We start from the raw sequence: 17670 nt of genomic DNA, 5'->3' as shown, positions 1-17670 counted from the left end.
CTTGCTTAAAACTAATTAAGATATACGATCTATTTGTGTTTCGACTGGTGTTCTTTTTTGTTTTTTAAACATAGATTTAGGCTCTTCGTGTTCGTGTCTCCAGCGTCGTATACGGGTATTCTGACAAATAGACAAAAAAATATTAAATTTTAATGTCAGTCTTTTTCAAATAACAGTACAGTTGTGTCATGTACTGAAGATCACCGCTTCCCAGAATGTCTCTAACGGGAACGTTCGGTTGTTTTCCTCGGGCCCGGAGGGAATCTATAAGCTCGGACCTAACATCACAGAATTCGGCACACGACCAAACAACATGCTCGATGTCATGGTAGCCATCGCCACAAACGCAGTGATTACTGTCTACAAGCCCTATACGAAAGAGATGCGTGTTTAACGTGTAGTGATTGGACATAAGTGTAGACATCGCGCGAATGAAGTCCCGACCTACTTCCAACCCCTTGAACCATGCTTTCGTCAATACTGTTGAGTGTTCTCTGACGCAAAATGCTATAAAATTCATCATAAGCAATTGGTCTTTCATAAATATCGCCATCAATAGCACCCACCTTAGCTAAAGAGTCAGCCTTTTCATTACCCGGAATCGAGCAATGAGAAGGAACCCACGCTAAGGTAACCCGGTAATTTTTATCTGTTAAAGCACTTAAAAACCGCCGTATTTTCCCCAGGAAATACGGGGTGTGCTTCACAGTCTTCATCGATCGCAGAGCCTCAATGGCACTGAGACTGTCTGTGAAGATGAAGTAGTGGTCTATGGGCAGGGTTTCGATGATCCCAAGAGAGTACTGAATAGCAGCAAGTTCTGCGACGTACACGGAAGCAGGAGCATCGAGTTTGTAGGAGGCGGTAAAATTTTCGTGGAAAACATCGAAGCCAGTGGACTCATCTAGATTACATCCGTCAGTGTAAAACCTTTTATCATAACTAACATGTTTAAACTTATTGGAAAAAATCTTAGGGATCTCTTGGGGTCGCAATTGATCCGGGATACCAGAAATGTCTTGTTTCATGGTGGTGTCGAAGAAAATAGCATTATTAGAAGTATCTAAAAGTGCGACATTGGAGGAATCGTATGAAGAAGGATTAATATCTTGAGCCATATAGTCAAAATATAAAGTCATAAATCTGGATTGAGATTGAAGGTCGACCAACCTCTCGAAATTTTCAATTACTAATGGGTTCATAACTGTGCATCGAATTAGCAACCGGTAAGAGAGATTCCAAAAACGATGTTTCAACGGAAGAATACCCGCTAACACTTCAAGACTCATCGTATGGGTCGACTGCATGCAACCCAAGGCAATACGCAAACAACGATATTGTATTCTCTCTAATTTTATAATGTGCGTGTTCGCGGCGGAGCGAAAGCAGAAACAGCCGTACTCAAGAACTGACAATATCGTTGTTTGGTATAACCTTAGAAGGTCTCCTGGGTGAGCACCCCACCAAGTTCCGGTAATCGTACGAAGAAAATTAATCCACTGTTGGCATGTTTTGTGTCAGATACCTAATATGACAAGCCCAGGTGCATTTAGAGTCGAACCAGACCCTGAGATATTTAGCGACTAAAACCTGAGAGATCGTTTTACCCGTTAGTAGGAGCTGCTGCTGAGCTGGGTTATGCTTCCTAGAAAAAACGACCAACTCAGTTTTCTCCGGAGAGAATTCGATACCCAGCTTAAGAGGCCATTCAGACAAATTGTCTAAGGTATCTTGCAGTGGTCCTTGCAGATCGCTAGCCTCGCTACCAGTAATGGATACAACGCTATCGTCTGCAAGTTGCCTTAGCGTGCATGAATTTGCAAGACATTCATCGATGTCATTGACGTAAAAATTATATAAGAGAGGACTTAAACATGAGCCCTGGGGGAGGCCCATGTAACTAATTCGGGAAGTTGTCGAATCGCCATGTGAGAAATACATATGCTTTTCTGACAACAAATTGAGCAAAAAGTTATTCAAATTTGGTGAAAGTCCCTGCGAATGAAGTTTCGCGCTTAAAACTTCTACAGAGACAGAGTCGAAAGCCCCCTTAATATCCAAGAACGCAGAAGCCATTTGCTCTTCTCGAGCAAATGCGAGTTGAATTTTAGTAGAAAGCAACGCTAGGCAATCGTTCGTCCCTTTGCCCCGGCGAAAGCCAAATTGAGTATCTGAAAGTAAACCGTTTGTGTCGACACATTTGTCTAACCGTAATAGGATCATTTTCTCCATTAATTTCCGGAGGCAAGAGAGCATCGCAATCGGCCTATATGAATTGTGATCAGAGGCAGGTTTCCCGGGTTTCCGAATAGCAATAACTTTTACCTCCCTCCAGTCATGCGGAACAATATTTAGCTCAAGAAACTTGTTGAACAAATTCAACAAGCGTCTTTATGCTGAGTCGGGTAGATTCTTCAACAGGTTGAATTTTATTCTATCTAACCCTGGAGCCTTATTGTTGCACGACAGGAGAGCCATTGAAAATTCCAACATCGAAAATGGAGGCCCTTCCGTAGTTACTATAAACGCGTCGCGAAAGGTTTTCTGTTCCGGTACAGAGTCCGGACAGACCTTTTTGGCAAAATCGAGTATCCAGCGATCTGAATACTCCTCGCTTTCATTCGAAACGTCACGGTTCCGCATGCGCCTGGCGGTATCCCAAAGAGTGCTCATCGCTGTTTCCCTGGACAACGCGTTTACGAACCGCCGCCAGTACCCGCGTTTTTTCGCCTTTACTAAGCTCTTCATCTGCCTGCCCAGTGCCTCGTACTTTCGAAGCAGGTTGACAGTGCCGTACTCCCGGTAGTCCTTATACGCCGCGGACCTTCGCGCGTACAGCTCAGAGCACTCTTTGTCCCACCATTTGTTGGGAGGGCGCTGTCTAATCGTTACCCCGGGTATCGGTTTCGTCTGAGCTTGAGTCGCGGCGTCGATTATCAAGCCAGCTAAGAACGCGTATTCTTCCTCCGGAGGAAGTTCCTCGTGAGTCTCGATAGATTGCGCTATAATAGACTCATAACACTTCCAATCAATATTACGTGTAAGGTCGTAGGAAATATTGATTGGGTTCGGGGGAGTTGAACCATTAGCAATTGATATAACGATTGGAAGATGATCACTACCGTGGGGATCGTTGATTACTTTCCACTGGCAATCTAACGCTAGTGATGTCGAGCAGAGGGATAGGTCAAGCACGCTTTCACGTGCTGGAGGATTAGGTACACGTGTCGCTTCCCCAGTATTCAAAAGTGTCATATTGAAGTCGTCGGTCAAGTTACAAATTAAAGAAGATCGGTTGTCGTCGTACAGCGACCCCCATAGCGAACAGTGAGAGTTAAAATCTCCCAAAATCAAAAAAGGTGCGGGAAGCAATTCTGCTGTATCAAGGAGTTGCTTCTGTTCAATCCGCGCGGATGGGGGAATATATAACGAAACAAGGCAAAGGTCTTTTCCGTTCATATTCGTTTGAATGGCAACAACTTCAATATCCGAGATCGAGGGGAGGTCGATAGTACCCCTCCACCGTGTGAGTCTCGATCTCGACGAATGATGTTAAAATCGTGGAAATTAAGTTGATCATTTGAATTGAGAAAAGTTTCACAGAGCGCGAACGCATCACAATTGTATGTGTTTATCAAATGTGAAAATAAATCAAATTTGGGGATGATACTTCTGCAGTTCCACTGTAACACAGTGACAAAATTCCTAACCTCTTTCGACGTATTAGTCATCGAAAGATACGATAGCTGAAATGAGGGGCCAAGTTGCTGTGAGTTGCTTCAAAAAGGTTTTCACTGTAGGGAGAAGGGCAAGAAGAATGTTTTGAAGGGGATCTGGTATGTTGAATGTTTTAAATATCCAGTCCACAATATCAGAGAATTTTATGAACCCTGTTTCTTTTATGTCTTCTGATCGAGAAATGGGTGCACGAGGGGTTTTTGGTGCCCCAGGAAACGGTGGGTACTCCTGGTTTGATTTGAAATTAAAACCGGGGGGTACTTGCTTCGGTTTTTCTTCACCGCTTCCTTTCTGTGTTGTCTTATTGGTCATTCCGCTAGGGGTTATCTTACGACCTTTGCGAGAAAGATTAGGAGAGTTGAGCATTCTCCTCTTCCTAGATCCCTCTGGCAAGGCATAAGAACACCCTTCGACGGGATCGTCAGATGTACCCTCATCAGTTGGCAAGAAGGAAAAGATGTTTCCTGTCGAGGGTGGCTCAGCCCTCTTAAGCATTTCTGCAAAAGAGCGCTTTGATCGTTCCTTAAGGGAACGCTTAATTTTTTCCTCGCGCTGTTTGTACGCGGGACATGCCGGAAGGTCATGCCGAGTTCCCTTCTTTGATGGATACTGAATGCAATTGCTTGCAATCCAGTATCTTTACACTTTGCATCAAGGGGTTTTCAAAACAGCCAACTCCATGACGCAAAATGTCATCGACAGTGAGATTCCCCTCGGTAACCACACCGTCGATTTCTACATCCTTGGCAGGGATGTACACGCGATACTCTCTCGTGAAGAGCTCGTAGCCAGCAATTTCGTTTGCTTGCTTCAAGCTACTCACGACAACTCGCAGTTTGTTCGGCCTCACCTTCGTAATCTCGGTTACGGCCGAAAAATGTTTTGCCAGGTCTTTGCCAATTTGAATAATATTCAATGGCTTCTTTATGGGCCGGAAAAAAAAACAACGTAGGGACCGCCAGCGGTATCTGGGTAAGCTTTTACCCGTACTTCCGGTACTCTTGGTACAGGACTTGGCAAAGGGGAGGGCACAGGGGAAGGTAGGGGTGAGCTGATGGGAGAAATTTCAATTTCTTCCCCGTTTGTTTCCACATCCAGGAAAAGTTGCACCTGCATCTCGTCCATTTTGCGGGAGCGTTACGCTCTACCGCACACAAACGATAAATATTCGAATATGGGGGGGGGGGGGTTCAAGTAGTTGATATCAAATTTTAAAAACAATTTTTCAATCTACAATGGATCAAATAAAAAAAAAGACAGTAATACTAATACTAATAACAATAATAATAATAATAATAATAATAATAATTATAATAATAATAATTGTAGTAATAATAATAATAATAACAATAATAATAATATCAATAATAATTTTAATAATAATATAATAACATAGTAATAATATTGATAATAATAGTAAAAATTCTAAAGGTAATACTTCACCGAACGTCTAAGTCACGACCTCACGGCTGATAGTTGGATTAATCGAGTGTCTCCGTAGAACAAACAATGACGATCCAGCTTCGTGTTGTGACACAGTGGCCGTATCTTACACGCGACCTTGTAGATGCCACTTGTAGTTGACTTCCACTCGCTCGATCGTATGGTGGTCCGTACTGCTAGCGGGGTAACAGCGGTGCGGGAGAATTATTCTTGCTGATATATCAGCTGCGTATCGAATCACTGGCGGGGTAACCTGCCCCTACCAGTGTGCAGAAGATGTTTCTGCCGATATACAACAGGCTATTGTTATCGCGCAACACAAGAACTAATCGACAAAAAAACGCCCGTACGATAACTCGTGTATTGTTATTTTGCGAACTCAAACGGAGATAAACAATTTGCGTCTAATCGAGACGAAAGCAAAACAACGAATGACGAAAGCGTGTGTGCAAAAGACTTGAAAAGCGTAGCATATGTCTCGTCCTCAGGCAGAAAGGAGATGAATGGTTTTGCTTCTCGCTTGCTTTGCAATGCTGCTGGATACCAGTTGAAACTGTTTAGGTGTAGTAGTTTGGAGCTGTCAAATACATTGGAGAAACGCTAGAGCAATAATTGCGTTATGCCCAACACGCAATTATTGTACTGGTTCCGAATTACGCGCTAAAAACGCACAATTTGTACTGGTTTTGCACCATCCAACTTTTGCGTGTAGTCATCATTATTATTTCACTGTTTAAAGGTGAAAATTGATAAAAAGTTACAAGAAAATTTACGCGAACAATGAACCAATCACACGCGAGCATTCCTAGAACAGACGATGTGAATGGACACCAACCATTACCTGTGATATTTTCTGTTTCAATATAAAAAAATGGACAGAGTTTCCCCGTCCCAACAGGTTAATTTAAGTTTGCTTCCATGAACTTAGACTAATTTGAAGTCTCGAAGGTAAAGATCTTTCAAAAAGTTTTGAAACAAGCCTTTTACTTCAACAATTTCTAAACCTGCTGTCAGAGCATAATAAAACTGATGTCATGAAAGAAAACATGCTGGTAAAAGCAACAAGCAACAGCAACAAATATAATATACATATTATGTGGAGCAGAGCGCCACCGGTCTCTCGTCGTCTATCATTGCAGTGGTACACGACTTCTGTTTCCGTGAAATCAAGGAAAAACTGCAATGCTGCTGCATTGATAGTGATTAAAAGTTTATCTTATGAATATGGTTACCTTAGAAAAAATAATGAACTGCTCAACAAGAATTGAACATTTTTGCAACGGTCATAAATTTTTTTTTGCATTTTATTTTCGATATTCACTAAATGATCGTGATCGAAAAAGTAGATGTTATAAAGAGTAAAAATTACGTTCTTTATTTTGAGTAAAGTTAGACGTGCATTTTAAGTCCTTTATGAATAACCATAATTTAGCGTGCACTTGAGAACGTCAGCGTATAAAATAAACACTTGATTGTTGTTTTGTCATCGAACCCAATAAAACACGAGTTTTATTACATGGTGTCGGAAGTGAGGTAATTTTCGCGATTTATAATTGATGTATCGAGTTAAAATCGGAAAATTCGCTAAACACGACAGTGCGAAGTTAATTCGTCGTGAAATTTCGGTGATGCGATAATTTCCTGGCCACGCAGCGCTGAAGGAAGATTGTCGGCATCAGCCCCGTTTGAGCGGCGAAAATTGAGGTTGGGTAAACGATGAGTATTCCTGGTGAGCAGATTCCAGAGGATCCCGTACCTGGTGTGGTAAGACAACGACCAGTCCAAATGATGGCATACGGAGTGCATCCCCCGAGCTTTCTGGATCTGTCCAGCAAGACGTTGCCGGAAGATTTCGCCGATTTTAGGCAAGCTAGGGATATTTATGTGATTGCCGCTGAAATAATCGAATAAAGTGATATGATAAAAGTAGCTTTGTTGAAAAACTTTCTCGGAACGGACACAGTGAAGGTATTGAACACATTGCTAGCAGCAGAAGCGCAAGCGACACCAGCAGCGATCTTGACTGCTCTCGAAGGGTATTGTGTACCGCAGGTGAATGAAACACACGAGCGACTCCGGAAGCTAGCAGAAACTTGTAATTATGGACAGCTTAAGAATTCCCTCATTCGTGATCAGTTTGTGGTAGGGATCCGTTCGGACGATACGAGAAAGGCACTTTTGAAGATGGCAAATTTGGATTTAACAGGAGCAATTGATACCTGCCGAGCGCAGAAATTGGTGGAAGATAGGATGGCGATGATGAAGATCAAAGAAGAGCCACGCGATTCGGAAACATCTGCGGAAGTGATTGCAAAAGTGAACATAAATACGAGAAAGAAGTACGATTCATGCGGTGAGGTATGCAAGTTTTGTGGACGGAAAGATCATAAAATCGGAGACCGGGAGAGTTGCCCGGCGAATGGTGTCACCTGCCGGAAATGTTTAAAGCTTAATCACTACGCCAGAGTGTGCAGAGCGAAGTTCAGTGATGATTCTCAAGCTGGAGGATCGCGAGATGCGTCGTCGAGCAAGTCAAAGAACACAAGAAAAGTGAAAACGGTCGAACAAAAGAGTGACGATAGTGATGAGGCGGATTATATTACCAGCGTTGAAGAGGTGAACGTAGTAGAGAAGAAAATAACGGTGATGATTGGTTTGACCGTGCAGAGAGGTGAAACGCCGAAAAAGATTCGTTCGTCGTCGATCGGAAGAATCTTAAAGAGCTGATGGGAAAAGTGAACATTGAGCCCAGTAAGACGAAGTTGCGTGGGTTTGGTGGTCAGATCGTGTCAGCGTACGGAAAAGTAGTTCTTCGACACGAAAGCCACGGAAAAGCGTACAAGGTGGTATTTCAAGTGGTCGATCTGGGGCATGGCGTACTCAAGATGCCACTGTTGGGGTACAAAACCTGTTGGGGATTGTAAGTATCCAAGAGGTGATGAAATGCGAAGCCCAAGGTAAGCCGGAAGTGACCAAAACGGTAAAAAATGAGATAGCGAAAAAGATAGTGAAGAATTATGAAGAAGTGTATAACGGTGATGGAAAATTTTCCGGAAAATTGAACATTGAGTTGGAACAATGCATACCGAAACAGCAAGAGCCTAGGAGAGTTCCGGTGACAGTACGAGAACTGAAGAGCGAACTGGATGATTTAAAAACGAGAGGCATAGTAGAGAAGATCGAAGAGCCAACAGACTGGATAAGCAACTTAGTGATTGTGCGAAGAAATGAAAAGTTGCGAATATGCTTGGACCCTGTGTTTTTGAATCGGGCAATTAAGCGGCCACGATTCCAAATGGCAACGGTGGAAGAGATTTTACCTAAATTACATGACGCTAAAGTGTTTTCGACCCTGGACATTCGAAATGGGTTCTGGCATGTCGAGCTTACGGACGAAAGTAGTAAAGTGACGGCGTTTTGGACGCCTTTTGAACGATACGTGTGGAAGAGGTTGCCTTTTGGACTATCGTGCTCGCCGGAAATATTTCAAGCCAAATCGCAACAAGCGTTGCACGGACTGAAAGGAATAGAAGTTCTAGTGGATGACATCTTGTGTGTTGGACGAGGCTCAACGGATGAAGAGGCTATAGTTGATCACAGTCGGAATCTGGAGGCGCTTCTGCAGTGTTGCCAGAGCAAGGGAATCAAGCTGAATCGATCAAAGAGCAAAATGAATCAGATTGAAGTTCGCTTTTTTGGTCACGTGCTGTCGAGAGATGGTCTCAAACCGGATCCAAGCAAGACGGCGGCAATTAGCGAAATGCCGCAACCACGAGATACAGCAGAACTACAACGATTCCTTGGATTAGCGACATACATGGCGAAGTTCATCCCGAAGCTATCCGAGCTGAGCAGACCGCTGAGGGAAGTTCTGGTATCGGAAGAATGGCACTGGGGCAAACAGCAAGCAGAGGCATACCGTGCATTGAAGCAGAAAATAGCCGAGATCACCGTGCTGAAATATTACAATCCGAAGCTAGAAGCAACGATCCAATGCGACGCCAGTAGCTACGCAGTCGGCGCGGTACTACTGCAAGAAGGACAGCCCGTTATGTTTGCTTCGAGGACGCTAACAGCGACGGAGCGTAGATACGCGCAAATCGAGAAGGAAACACTAGCGATACTCTTCTCTTGCAAACGTTTCGATCAATACATCTTTGGACAGAAACATGTGACGGTGCAGTCCGATCATCAGCCACTGCAAACCATCTTTAAAAAGCCTCTGTCGGAAGTGCCTAAGCGGATCCAGCGGATGATACTGAGTCTGCAGCGATATGATCTGCAAGTTAAGTACGTGAAGGGAAAAGATTTGATTCTGGCAAATACTCTATCACGGAACATCGACGACAGTAAGCCAGTGACGGCCGAAGATTGCGACCCGTTATGGAGGACCATCGAAGAAGTAAACGTACTGCAAGGCATCGACATTCAATCGAACTTGCTGGATAGGATCAAGCAAGCTACGCAGAAGGATGAAACTTGTCAAATTCTGAAACTGCACATTGTCAACGGATGGCCCAGTGAGAAATCTACGGTGATGGAGTGCGTGAAGCCTTTTTATGCGTTAAGGGCGGAATTAGTGATTAAAGATGGCGTGATCCTGCGAGGAAATCGCATCGTTGTGCCGGCTTAGAATCGTCAGGATGTTCTGAAACTTCTGCACTACAGCCATCAAGGAGAACAGGCGACTCTTCGCAAGGCCAGAGCCATTGTTTATTGGCCAAACCTCAACGATCACGTGCAGAACATGGTCAAAGCGTGTGGTATCTGCAATCAGTACAAAAACTGCCAACAGTGTGAGCCGATGCAGAGTTCGGAGATCCCAGAGCATCCCTTTCAAATCGTATCGATAGACTTGGGAGAACTGATACACAACGGACGGAAGATGATAATTCTGGTGTCTGTGGACCATTTCTTCAACTTTGTGGAGGTGGACTTTTTGAATGATGGCCAGAAAACAACAGAACTCATCGATCGGTGCAAGAAAAACTTCAGTCGGTAGGTGTACCCCGTAAAATCATAACCGACTCAGCTCAACAGTTTGTCGGCAAAGAGTGGGCGCAATTCATGAAAGCTTATAATATCATCCATGCCACGAGCGCACCATATCACCACGAATCCAACGGAAAGGCCGAATCAGCTATCAAAATTGCAAAAAACGTTATTAAAAAAGCTTTGGAGGATGGAAAGGACATATGGCTGGCTCTATTAGACTAGAGGAACACGCCGCAAACGGACGGTTACGCGCCGTCGCAAAAAGCTCTATGCAGACGAACAAGAAGCATTCTTCCGGTAGCAGCTTGCCAACTTCAACTGCAAACGGTGGACACGAAGAAGATTAGAGAGAACATTGAGCTACGAAAGGTCAAATCGAAGTTCTATCACGACCGCAAGGCTCAAGAATTGCCGATGTTGCTTAGAGGACAGGAGGTGTATGTACAGCTGAAGCCCGAGAAGACATCCGAGTGGACTCGAGGAAAGATAACGGAAGTGCTGAGCGACAGGGACTATCGAGTTGCAGCAAATGGTGGAAGCTATCGTCGAAACCGCAAGTTCCTTCGTGACGCCTGCACTCCGATTCAAATAGAGGAATCAACGGTTCAGGAATCCGGCAACCAAACCAACAATCAAACCGTCGATTCATCAAATGCGTGGTACAGCATGTCGGAAGACAGTTGGTATCCAGCATCGAGCACTCCAAGACCAGCAGATCGAACAACGAATGAATCAGAGAGGTCATCTATCCAGTCATCGCGCAAGTCGACTCCGCTGAGCCCAGTAAGTGAGGCGAGAAGACCAAAGCGGGATGTGCGTCGTCCGATCAGGTTTGACGATTACGAAATGGGAGAGGTATGTTAAAAGAAGGGAGGATGTTATAAAGAGTAAAAATTACGTTCTTTATTTTGAGTAAAGTTAGACGTGCATTTTAGGTCCTTTATGAATAACCATAATTTAGCGTGCACTTGAGAACGTCAGCGTATAAAATAAACACTTGATTGTTGTTTTGTCATCGAACCCAATAAAACACGAGTTTTATTACAGTAGATTTCTGAAAATACAAATTTATAGAAGCTTAAGAGCCAGCGAATGCATCGGAATATTTTGTCGATTCACTAGGATCTATTCAGAATCTTTGTTCACATTTCAACATGTTTATTCTCGCTTATTTTCCGTCGGTCTAGTTCCGCCACTGTTGTGGCCAATCACCGACGCCCAGGGAGGCGACTCCACACCCAGGACCCTAACTCACGACCCGTTTATTAACGGACCGGCGCCAACGGCTTTACTTCCTCATGCGATGGAAGGCGTGATCCCAGAGATTTTTCGCCTCAGAAAATCTCCCGGTGTCGGCTAAGATTGAATCTAGACCAGTTGGGTTGGTTGTGAGTGGATCACGCCACCTCACAACCATCGACACCTATGTCGGCGGTGGGGATTCGAACCCAGGCGTCGAGCGTGGTTGGCGGATACGTTACCAACCACACTAGGCCCCCGCTCTGACATTTCAACATTGTTAGATGATATATTTTTGTTTTCAAATTAACAAATGATATTCTTGTGAATGTAATTGTTGGCAAATGAAAAAAATTTGTCAAACAAACAACAAAAATTAATCATTTCGAAACTTAACCTCCTTGTAATTGTTGATTGTTATGAATTTTCGCTGGAACTTGTTGGTTATTTTGCTCAACATATCTTCTTATGTTTCCCTATGAGTGAACCTATGTAACGGCTTGGAAATTGATTCCATAAAGATTTGTGTAATAAATTTAATTTGATAAGAGTTATATGAGGCAAAATCATGTATCATGATAAAGTAGGTATTGATGGATTTGGTTTATGTGGAAATAGAGTTAATTCTTATTCAGACGCATTGCGAGAAATTCTTGGTGCTTCTACAATAACAACGACACGCTTGTGCCTTGTTAAATAAATGTTGTTCGCACAAAAAAAAAACACTACACAATATCGTTAAGTGTAATCGAAGTTTTTTCTAGTGTTTCTCAGTGTCGATAATCGGAAAGATCCAAGAAGAAATCGCCCATTTCCACTCAATCAGGGATCGCCCAATACCAGGGCGATATAGCTCCAATTAGGTATACAAAGGTGAGGAAGAAGAAGACATTTGTCTGTATCAGTAACGACAAAAACCCAAAATCAATCCACCTAGCGGTCAGACATAGCCTTTCTTCTTCAAACTTATTATTTGTAAAAATAGATTTACATGAACGCTTCAATCCAAAAAAGGAATATTCTCATTCTGCATAAAAACGTCGCACAAAAACAGGTTTGAGTGTACTTGATCCTTTACCTGGGCCGGCCGGATTTGGGTGCTAAAAACATTTCAGAAAAATAACAAAACGACATGTTCTCTCTGAGTAAGAGTACAAGGTTAGGAATATGAACGAGTTCCTGAATCGCGTTCGAGCAAGTGTCCTTTCCATTTTGTTCCAATGAAAGTAGGTAAACCAAGCAATGATTCACAAGGTTGCTTTCCGATTGACCTTTCAATGATAGAACTTAAGTGACAACTTTACTTCTGTTACAAGTCAAGAGAAAACGCCTCTCAATACCAAAAAGATGAGCCTAATGAAATGGAACGCCACCTAACTCCAGAGAAGACTATTAAAAAAATCCACATTGGGTTTTAAACTGCAAAAAACGCTTCTAGGGGCAGAAACAGCAGAAAAGGGGCAAAACTGCAAAAGCAAAGCTGGATTTTTTGCATTAAATCCGGTTTTTAGAAGTGATTTGTTTTGGGATTCTAAACTTAGAAGTGTTTTATCATCTTGCATAAACTAACGCTCGTCCAGTGGGCAGCGTGCTAGGAAAACCTCACATAATCTAAAATTTAGGAATAATTTAGTTAACTCAAACTTACTGCAAAATATTACCTAATTTACGGTTTAGACGTCCTATTAGTGTCATACAAAGCAGCTTAAATCGGTCTTAGATATTAGTAGAATTTTTGCTCGCAAACCGTTTTTCAAATGTTAGTAAGTGGCGTTTTCTCATAACAGCTAAGTTTTGTAAGTTAACCCGAATTGGAGACGGAACCGTGTAGGCAGAAAAAAAAAACAAATTAAAAGAAAGACTCCTCTCAATACACGCACCTCACTATGCACACGCATCGAGCGAAAATTCACCGTCCATCCAGCGACCTCCAGCACAAATCGGACCGGTTCCCACGAAGGTCGCCAAGGTTCGGACCAACTGGGAAACATCTTCACACAAAAGACTTTGCACCGTCTCTGCTCCTCACCCTCCCACCTTCTCCCGCTCTCTTATCACATTTCACACTGATCAATCACCGAACGAACGGAACGACAACGGGTGCGTCGTCGTCATGCGATGGTCGCATCACATCGCTTCCAATAATCCTATTAAATTCCCCATCAGTTATGCTGTTGCGATCGCGCGTGCAAATTTGTCCGCTTCACACACGTGGCTCAGAAAGCTGTTGACTTCCCACCGCTTTATGTCAGGCGTCGTCGTCGTCGTCGTCGTCTTCAACGGTGTCGCGTCGATCGTCCGGTGGGGCGTCATACAAACACACTCCCGATGCGATGCGACGCTGGCAGCATCTGCAGTGCAACATCTCATCTGTTTCTACCCCGGCGGCGATCGGATTGGATCGGATCGACCGCGGTACATTGTAACCCCCTTAGCAGACGTGCAAGCACACACAGAGAGGCCCGAACCGGACTGTGTGCACGCGAGTTTTTCACGGCAGGTTATACAATTTTCGGCAGCCGGCGTGTGTCGGTGGTATAAAATCCGTTGACAGCGTGCGACCGACTATCAGTGTGACTAGTTTCGTGAGACGCGCAGCACACACGCGGCAATGAAGGTGGGTTTTTGTGTTCCCGGCAGTGTCCTGCGAAGGACCTTCCGGCCTTTTACAGCGAGAGCTAGCAGCAGCAGCAGCAGCGACGACAGTGATAGAACTAGTTAATTATGATATGTGTTGAAAAAATGGGACATTCTGAACCAGGAACTGTCAAACAAAAACTCTTACAAAGTGTTTACCAGCCTACTGTTGATGGGCGGAAATGAAAACGAAATCAGCGCAAACGAAAGTGAAAAGCGAAAGGAAAAAAAAATCAAAGTGCAATCGGAACACATTAAAAAGGAGACAAGCGTGATTATTCTGGGCACGTGGTGCGGCGATGCAATCGCGAAATCGCATGCAAAAAATCAGTGATTACGCGTGCGCGAGGCGCACACACGCGGAAGACTCCGCGCGGCAGTCGAGTGAAGTAATGAACGATTCGAGATTGACCGAGGCGATCCAATTAGGTTGGCCACATCCATCGTCCTTTCGCTGGTGCTGCGTTTCAACGATTGTATCGGGAAGATTGGAGCGCCAGTGTGTAATGATAGTGTTTTACGCGCGAAAAAAAAACCCATGTGAGAGCGGAACAATTCTGGTTTGAGTGCAACATTGACTGAATTGTGTGTGGCCCTTACAGATGAAGACTCTAGATTAGTTCGAGGGGAACATGTGCTTAAAATCAACTGGAACTATGTTTTGTCAGATGATGGGACTTGAATAAGTGATCAAAGTTTTGTACATATAAAATATAAAACCAAAAATAAGCTAAACATCTACGAAAATATTGAAAGAACATTAATTTTTCAGAGGAAAAAAACTGTGTTCATTTCTCTGGATTGGAAGTGATAGTGCCAAGACTTTGGAATAAGTTTATCACTTTCGTTTAAAGTCTCAAAAAAAACGATATAATTTTTCACTAGGTTAAACCGCTCCTGAAATTATTACAAATTAAAAGCAATAATATTAAGCTAAATTGAAAATCATTCAATATTTTCCTAAAAGCATCCTTCTTGAATTTTTTTTCCTAAATTTCAAAATTTGGATTCTGAGCAACTTTTGCTTTAAAATCTTTCAATTTGCGATCTGATAATGATGAACAAATTATGTTTACGCTGCCCTACTCTCGAAAATTATACAAAAGCAGCAAAATTTCTGAAAAAATGCAAAAAAAAACTTTTTTTTACTCCAGCTCTCTATAAATTTACAATTTTTTCAACAGAGAAAAAACCGAAAAATCGAAGTACTGGGACTTTTTTTAATTCATCATGAAGGTATGCGTGGAATTGACAATAACACAAAATTACCAAGTTTTTTCCCAAGCACATTTCACACATTTGTTCCAGGGTTTGGAAATTAAACCAGTTATTTGATATTTTGACCACTTCCCTGCATTGTAAGCCATACTGAATATATGCACTCAATTTTGATTTACTCCTAGGCTTCATATATACTCTTAATTATCGTTTTTCTTTCTTTCTTCCTTTTTCTACAATTCTGCTTGTTAAATTTTTCGTACTGTATTCATTCATTAAACATTTTCATGCGAAAAACTCTAGCCAAAGTCGGCAATGTGAGACCGAGTGTTGTCATGCAGTAGAATCACTTTTCGTGCCTCTACTCGTACAATGACCGTTTTCCGCACAGTGCTCGGTCTAATCGCATCAATTGCAATCAATATCATTCCCCAGAGATGGGTTCGTTCAGTTTCAACAGCACATAATAAATAACACCGATCTCATCCTACCAAATACCCAGTTTAAACTTCGCAGCGTGTATATTCGGCCAAACCGACTACATAAACGGGTAGTACTCATGACTTTTTTTGCTTTGGGTTACTGTAATGAATCCATTTTTATCACCCGTCACGATGAGATATAGAAAACCGTTCCATTTTTGTCGCTGGAGTAGTTGTTCACAGGCGAAAAATGGTGCTGAACGCTCCTTGACTTCAAATCATAAGAAACCCAAGCTGGTGAATCATTCTCAAAGCATACAATCGCTTATGAATGACTTGGCGGGTAACTTTTGTTACTGAAGCAAGCTGTTCCTGCTTCTGTCAACGTTTACGACATATTGCGATAAACTGACAAGTCGTGGACGGTTATCTCGTTTATTTTAGATCACCATATCAGTGAAGCGTATGTAATTTACGAACGAACATTTGCCGTGAAAATCCAGTTGACAGTTTTGAGTAGACCCCATATTTTTCCCACGGCTCTACTACAAACCCATGGGAGATTTATACCCATAAATATACAGGGTGGCCACTCTACCGGGAAAAGCGGGAAAAAGCTGGAAATTTCTAATCACCGGGAAAAAAAGACGGGAAAACCGGGAAATTAGGCTTCACGCCGGGAAAATCATCCTCCTTCATGTTTGCCGTTTCATTTGTTCAACAATTTCTGAAGAAATGTCAAAATAAAAATCTGTTTTTTCGAACGATGACCTAACTGGCATGATTTTGCCGGTTATGGAAAAGCTGGTTGTTGGTTTTAGTCGACGGCGGCTTCGCAGCAAGATCTATGTTAAATAAAATCAAGCTTGATCAGGCGGATAAACATAGTTTACTGTTCCGTAAAATATTTCGTCAGATTTTTAAAGAAAATGGTTAAAAACATTCTGCTCTTACATATCCTATCATCTTTTAACGTGAACAAGGATCGCTCAGTTTTGAATCAGATGGAAGAAATTTTGATTGCTCAAAACATCGTATACGAGTTCTTGTGAATAGTGTTCGACAATGGATCGGGTAGAATTCAATCAAAAGTCAGATAGGACCGGCACCTTCGAAGCTTTTTTTCGAACCGGACCGGAACGGAGCTACCCGGGTTGTATTTGACGATTTTTGATATGATTTTCAAGCAGCACATTAATATTGCGGATTATTTTATTTGCATTTGCAAGTGACATATTTTAAAGAGAATATATATATCGAATAATTTTACAAACTGTGTTCGTCTGTCATGGTACGGGAACTAGGTTGATATCTGCTGAAATTTCATCAAATCTGCAAATATAGCACTCTGCCCTAAAAATTTTGGAACGTAACGATTTTTATTCATATTTTATAAATGTAAAACAATCGAGTTACATGTACTTTAACACTTAATAAATGATAAAACATGTGCATTTGATATGATATGAATGAAACTTCGCATTTGCTTGCGACTAGAAGACACTTGACTTTTTCGTTGATATTCGGATCATTTCGACTTAAGCAACATAATTAAAAAAAGCGTGTTGGTTTTAACTGATGAAATCATTAAAAACTTGTATCCCAAAAACTTCTACCAATGTTCTTTTCGATATGATTTTTCACGCGAATTTCGGAATTTCCGCTCGAAAATTTTGCAAGTTCCAGATTCTAAGTTTTTCGAAAAAGAAAATTGTTTCGAGATAACAGTTCTCAACATTTCATGAATTTTGCATAAAAATGCATTTTGCATAATAAAATAATTTTGACAATTTCATATGCATTTTTTCATTGGTCACTATGACTTGCTAACGTCGACGAACAGCTAAAAACGAGTTAGTTTTGTAACACTATTTTTGCAAGGCATAAATAAACATGTAAATATTGCTTTTTTCTCATATGTTTAATAAATAAAACACCGGGAAATTTTATTAAATATCGTCGGGAAAACCGGGAAAAA

The 17670-nt window shown here is 42.2% G+C and overlaps 1 protein-coding gene across 5 annotated transcripts in view; it reads left to right on the top strand.

Annotated features, from left to right (window-relative positions):
• The window catches only part of LOC129717478 (uncharacterized), a 125208-nt gene that overhangs the window by 75148 nt on the left and 32390 nt on the right, over positions 1-17670 (top strand). For 4 of the 5 annotated variants that reach the window (XM_055667388.1, XM_055667389.1, XM_055667391.1 and 1 more), the window contains exon 1: positions 13894-14032. The exons of the other annotated variant lie outside the window; for it this stretch is intronic. In XM_055667388.1, the coding sequence (XP_055523363.1) occupies positions 14027-14032 (6 nt within the window). In that variant the 5' untranslated portion in view covers positions 13894-14026. Of the gene's footprint in view, positions 1-13893; positions 14033-17670 lie in introns of those variants that run through there. 5 annotated transcript variants of the gene reach the window in all.

The sequence above is a fragment of the Wyeomyia smithii genome, chromosome 1 (assembly GCF_029784165.1).
Source record: "Wyeomyia smithii strain HCP4-BCI-WySm-NY-G18 chromosome 1, ASM2978416v1, whole genome shotgun sequence".
In the NCBI taxonomy this organism is placed as follows: domain Eukaryota; kingdom Metazoa; phylum Arthropoda; class Insecta; order Diptera; family Culicidae; genus Wyeomyia; species Wyeomyia smithii.
Note: the sequence above shows the minus strand (reverse complement) of the source record. Positions and strands in the feature narration are given on the sequence as shown.